The 6,000-nt window shown below is 40.8% G+C and overlaps 1 protein-coding gene across 3 annotated transcripts in view; it reads left to right on the top strand.

Annotated features, from left to right (window-relative positions):
* Window positions 1-6,000, top strand: part of chd9 (chromodomain helicase DNA binding protein 9) — a 250,190-nt gene that overhangs the window by 230,890 nt on the left and 13,300 nt on the right. For 2 of the 3 annotated variants that reach the window (XM_060838131.1, XM_060838132.1), the window contains exons 35-36: window positions 4,085-4,282; window positions 4,936-5,073. In XM_060838131.1, the coding sequence (XP_060694114.1) occupies window positions 4,085-4,282; window positions 4,936-5,073 (336 nt within the window). The remainder of the gene's footprint in view (window positions 1-4,084; window positions 4,283-4,935; window positions 5,074-6,000) is intronic. The other variant, XM_060838133.1, reaches the window with a different exon arrangement.

Consider the following 6,000-nt stretch of genomic DNA (forward strand, 5'->3'; position numbering starts at 1 on the left):
TAGTCAAAATCAAAAGCCATACCATTAAACATTTGCATGAAAGGCAGCACAAGGTTCAACAAGCAAGAGAATTAACAAACATATCCTGGAAAAGCTTTATTATTTCCAAGTATTATAACAAATTTGTAGCAGAATGTCCATGCATCCCATTTGACCCTTTTTCATTCAAATCCATCAAAAAAATCCTTCTGTTACTTTCTGGATTCTCAGACCACTTGCACCCTGACATAGTCACCAGAGAATGCTGGTGTAACATGGCAGCTTTGGCGTTATCTTTTGGAGAGAGAAACAACAATTAACGTATGACGATTCTTCAGAACCCTGAATATAGTCATTGTAATTTGTATGCCCCTTGAACTACAGCACCAGAGGGAGAATGAACGAACACGGGGGAGGGAGGACATGCTACTCTAAGAGAGATTGGGAGAAAGCCTCTCAGTAGGAGAACTGTATCCATCCAGGTTTTGCAAGGAGAAATCAGCTGTGGAAAATGTGTGTAAGACACCTCCACTTTACCAGAGAGATATTCACTGAAATCTGCCAACTCCTACTGTCCGAATTATAGGCAGTGAGTAGGGTGAGGATGACATCAGAGTATTTAAATGTGACTGTGGTGATTTAACATCTTCTGCCAATGGACCCCTTATCTGTCACAGACAATATTTACACCATCTGCCAGTTTGCTATCCATTGCTGAATTACAGATATTACCAAAGGTTTGAATGCATGTAGAGTTGAATAAGTTTCATTCTATTTTGCCAGAGAGAACCAGATGGAGCAAATTCATGGCATCACTCAAATAATGTTGATCATGTTGTATAGGGTGACACTTAGTGCATGCAAAATTTTGTGAATGCCACAATTAAATTCAAATGTACTGCAGCCAAAAAGGACTCCACTCATGGATTCTGCAATTAATGAGTAACAAGTCAATCACTGATTCAAATATTCAGTGCACAGCCTACACACCCACATGTAGCATACATGTATTTAAAGCCATATATACTGTGATCATGCAGACCATTCTGATGTTTTGAATAACATTTCTGTTGCCTGAACTACTCTGGTCTGCAGTCTGAACATGTACTAAGAGTCATGCACATCCTTGTTATCATGAGGTCACAGCCTTAACTATCAGGTATATAGTGCACAAGAAGTTGAGCATGAGAACAGACAACCGTCAAATCCATTTTCTGGATGAGCTGTCTGCAACTGAGTCATCCAATAAGACTAAACATTAAACATTCCTTAATTCAGCACCGCCCCTGTGTAACAGACCATCTCAGCAACCTTGTAGCCACAAAGTAAAAACACAACAATCCAATCCAACTTCATTACAAAATATCTGATATTTCTTGATATATAAATCTACTGAACACTCTCTTGTATATTCTTTTAGTGTCTGTCCTCGTGCTGTCTCACATTGCTACCCCAGTGGTTGCAGCATAACTGACAGAAGGCTACAAATGATCAATGTTAGACATGGCAGTTGCAGCTTTCAGGATGACCTTGTGCTGCTGAGAATAAAACCTCTGGCTTTGTAGTGTGCCTTCTTAGCATAGATGGCAGCAGTTGGGCCAGCTGGTTGTCAGGCAACAGCAAGGGCACTGGTTGTGTGGTAGTCGTAAGAAAACTAATACGATTATCCTGTGGGGACAAGTAGTTAGGGCTTTACACTTTGGCCACTTCTAAGGAACAGCATCTCAGCAATCTTAGTACTTGTTGGAAAACGGATTGCACACTTCACACACAACTTAGGACTCTGGTGTCTGTTAGTAGCGTTGTGAGCCTGAGTAGCAGCAAGGTGGTCTTGAATAAATTCAGTCAGATTTATTCGCGCACAACTCAGATCATGAATAACTTCTGCCAAGTAGAAAAGAAGCAGTTGAAATGTCCGTCGTCGGGCATGATGCTTCGGTCTGCAGCATTCCATGTCAAGTGATTCTGGACTCCTCTGTGTTTCCAGATAGTGACTGCAAGCTTTTTGACATGCCTGCAAATGTGCCATGTATTTCAGTGTATATATTTCTCAGTTTCCACTCATACGAGAAGTGGAAGAATGCTTACAAACTTGCTGTCCGGTAAGCTGTCACTTTGTATTACCCTTGTTCCATTATTGGGCTTTAATTATTTGTGTCTGGCATCGTAATAGCTATGTTCCCCTTAATATTTAGTTGCTCTGTGTAGTCTTGTTAAATTTATTTGCCTCAGCTGCCTGTTTGTGTTATTCTTCATACAGCAAGGCTCGTTTGGTACTTTCTCGGCTGCTGCATAGTTGCACACCTTAATGGAAACATTACTCACTATTTACAGATCTCATCTTTATCCTATCCTTTAAATGACACACTGTCAGTATCTGAGCAGGTGGCTAGTTCTTCCTCAAGATTATCTTGCTGCTGTAACCACACCACTTTTTCCATCTAGTTTGCAATTCTTGGTTTGCTGAAAAAAGAATGTCAGAGAAGAGAATTGCACAGGGATAGATAGATAGGTATGTGCTGATGCAGGAAATGATGGTGGAAACTAGAGGTTTGCACCATCTGTTTGTGAATCAGGAGAGACTGAAAGATAAACAGGAACAAGAATGAGAGATTTAAATTATGAACATGCTGTAAGCCTCAGATTTCAGTTCTACTATTGACCATGGACTCAATCATGCCAAATGATAGTACCCACTCTCTTCATCTTTGGGTGTAAGAACATGCAACCTACCATCTCATGCCAGTTAACACTTGCTGCCTGCGTATGCCATGTTGTTTTGCAAGTGATAAATAAACAACAATGTGTGCAAGCTGTGAGGTATGTGAGAGACTTGTAGCTGTGCTGTGTGTAAGTGAGACACAAGTGTTAGGTTTGAGTCATGAATAATGAAAGTTATTGATAGTCGAGTTGGAGGGTTTGAGCAGTGAGTCTACGGATGCTGCTTTGGTAGTCGCATTTAATGGTTCCTTTATTGACCTCTGTATGAGGTCATTATACTGTTTGTGGGGTTTCACTCAGCTAGTGTAATTATCTGAGAGTTTGTGTGAAAAACAATCTAGTATTTTGCTGGTAGAAGGCATTGGCTCATCCTTTTACATTGGTAAATGTTTCAGGTGCGGCGCTCAAAATCTCTTTGACGTGTTGCGTCAAAACTCAATGTTCATCTAGCTGCCACACTTTTGTACTATCAGTTCCAGCCTCTGCTACTGCTAAATATGTCTTGGCTTTTAAGAGGTGTAGACTAACTTTAAGCGCATCTTGCTCAAGCTTGCAGTCTCTAAGTGAATGCAGATCTGGCTGCATCTGCAAAAAATTAGAGACTAATGAACACAGCTCAGTCCACCACACAACCAGCCTCCCGTCCATTGATTCCATCTGTATTTCCTGCTGTATGGCCTTTCTCCCACCCTGGTCATATTCTCTTCCACCCTCTTCCGAAAGGCAAAAGGTGCAAAACTTTGAAAATAGCAACTAACAGGTTCAAGAACAGCTTCTTCCCCACTGTTATCAGAAATGTGAACAAACCTCTTAAGTTGCATTTTCTCTGCAATTCCTCTGTGGCTGTAACACTATATTCTGCATTCTTTTACTCTGATGACCTTATATGTGATATGATTTGTCTGTATAACATGCCAAACAATACTTTTCACTGTGTCTCAGTACATAGAATAAAATTAAATCTAGAAATCATTTACATCAAGCATAAAGGTTGGATTTTGCCTGCATTGGGAGATCCAAGTGGCAATTTTCGGTCATTGCCATGGTTTTTAGTGCTATTTTCTGCAAAGAATATGCCCTCTATCTTCCTACCAAACTGAACTGCTCTTCATTTATTTATATCAAAATGTATTTGCCAGCTACATGCCTATTCAGCAACTTTATTAATTCCGCAACTCAGGTTGTATTTTGTAGTCTTCTGTATCCCCAAACTGATATAACTGAGAAATTTTAAAATTTCTTGATTGGTAATATTCCAAAAGTCTCTCTGAACAAACTAATCACTGAAGTGAAATCTGCAGAGCATTCTAGTAATAATCATAAACTACACTGTAGTAACTATTGGAAATTTCTGCACACTTATTATAGCTGTTTCTCTACACAGGCTAATGTTGAGTTAACCAATGCAGAGGCAGCTCTCGGTGTATCTCAAGGGCAACTTGATGTTGATAGTCCTGTATCAGTTATTAATGTGAAAAATGGCACAAGACTCACAGGAGAGGATGCTCCAAAAAGAAGGGATTTAGAAGAGTGGCTCAAGGAGCATCCAGACTATGTGGCGGATGTGTCATCGCACGTTCCAGTAAGCATTTGCAAAAATAGAAATGCAAGTAAATCTGTGCAGTCCAGAAATGCAGGTGGGAAGGTTCCTTATGATGAATAAGATATATAAAAAGCGGTAGCTGAATGTTTTTGAACCTTTATATACTGTCACTGAAAGAAGTTATACTTTTCTAACACTAGTACCAGATATTTAGATTAGATTACCTGCAGTGTGGAAACAGGCCCTTTGGCCCAACCAGTCCACATTGACCCTCCGAAGAGTAGCCCACCAAGACCCATTTCCCTCTCTCTAATGTACCTAACACTATGGGCAATTTAGCTTGGCCAATTCATTTGACCTGCACATCTTTGTGATGTGGGAAGAAACCAGAGCACCCGGAGGAAACCCACGCAGACACTGGGAGAATGTGCAAATTCCACACAAACAGTCACCCGAGGCTGGAATCGAACCTGGGACCCTGTGCTCCCCATGCTTAATTGCTTCAAATTAATACAGTTCTACATTGTGCAGTGCGGAGCTTGATATATATTTTAGCTACTGTGTAATGCTAGTGTATGATTATACCAATTTGCAATATTTCTATGCCTTAATCTGACATTTGACATTCAGATGTTTGACTCGCATTGCAACAGTAGTATTTCATAGCTTTTAACTCTTTGCATTTATTTCAGAAAATTGTTAAAACTGAAATTTTGGCTGATAGACCAAAGCAAAAAAGACATCGATGCAGAAACCCTAACAAAATAGATGTCAAAAGTCTGACTGGAGAAGAACGTGTACCTGTTATAAATAGAAGAAATGCCAAAAAGGTGACACTTTTATTATACATGGCAAAACAGTTTTATGAATTTGTAACTGCAAGACGTTTTCTTTGTAACAAACTGTTAATATCTCATTATCACCATTGGAGAATAGAATTAGAAATCTCCACTGTCCCACTGTTTCTTCTGCCTGCCCCTACAACCACCCTCCCACCTACCCTATCAACCTAACACAAGTCAGTTGTGCTGAGTGGAAGCAGTAGAATAACCTAGAAATGATGGATCAAAATTTACAGACTTATTAAGCAGGAAAGATAAGTGTTCTTTATAAACAAATGCTGTAGCAAATTCAGGTGAGCAAGACATATGTAGCGAAACAGAGAAATCCAGAAACTGATGATGGAGGTATGCTATCTCAACATCACTTTAGCAAAAAATGACATCCTGCTGCTTGTTTCGTCATTTCAACTGTGTAAAATTGTTGCGTTTGTACAGAATGTATGAACTAAATTCACCACAGAAAATTGATTGTCAATTTCAAACAGAATACACAATTAATATGGCCAGAAATGTTGCTTGGCAGTAATTAAAGTTTCTGGTTTTGAAAGCTGCTCGTTTTTGAATTTTAGCTGTTGGAAATTGGGGAATTTCATTTTATTTTTACCTTTCCTATTAGCCTAATTTTCTTGTGTGCGCTCTCTCTTGCGCGCACTATCTGCTGTGCTCTCTCCCGCTCCCGCGCGCGCGCAGTCTCTCTCTCGCGGGGCCAATCTCTCGCTCTCCCCCACGCACTCTTCCCCCGAGCGCTCTGTCTCTCGCATTCTCTCCCGCGGTAGCGCGGTCTCTCTTGCGCTCACTCTCGTGCGCGCTGTCTCTTGCGTTCTCCCCCATGCTCGCGCTTTCTCGCCCGCGCGCGCTCTCGCTCCCCCGCGCACTCTCCCCTGAGTGTTCCGTCTCTCGCGCGATCTCTCGCTC

Source organism: Hemiscyllium ocellatum, chromosome 17 (genome assembly GCF_020745735.1).
Source record: "Hemiscyllium ocellatum isolate sHemOce1 chromosome 17, sHemOce1.pat.X.cur, whole genome shotgun sequence".
In the NCBI taxonomy this organism is placed as follows: domain Eukaryota; kingdom Metazoa; phylum Chordata; class Chondrichthyes; order Orectolobiformes; family Hemiscylliidae; genus Hemiscyllium; species Hemiscyllium ocellatum.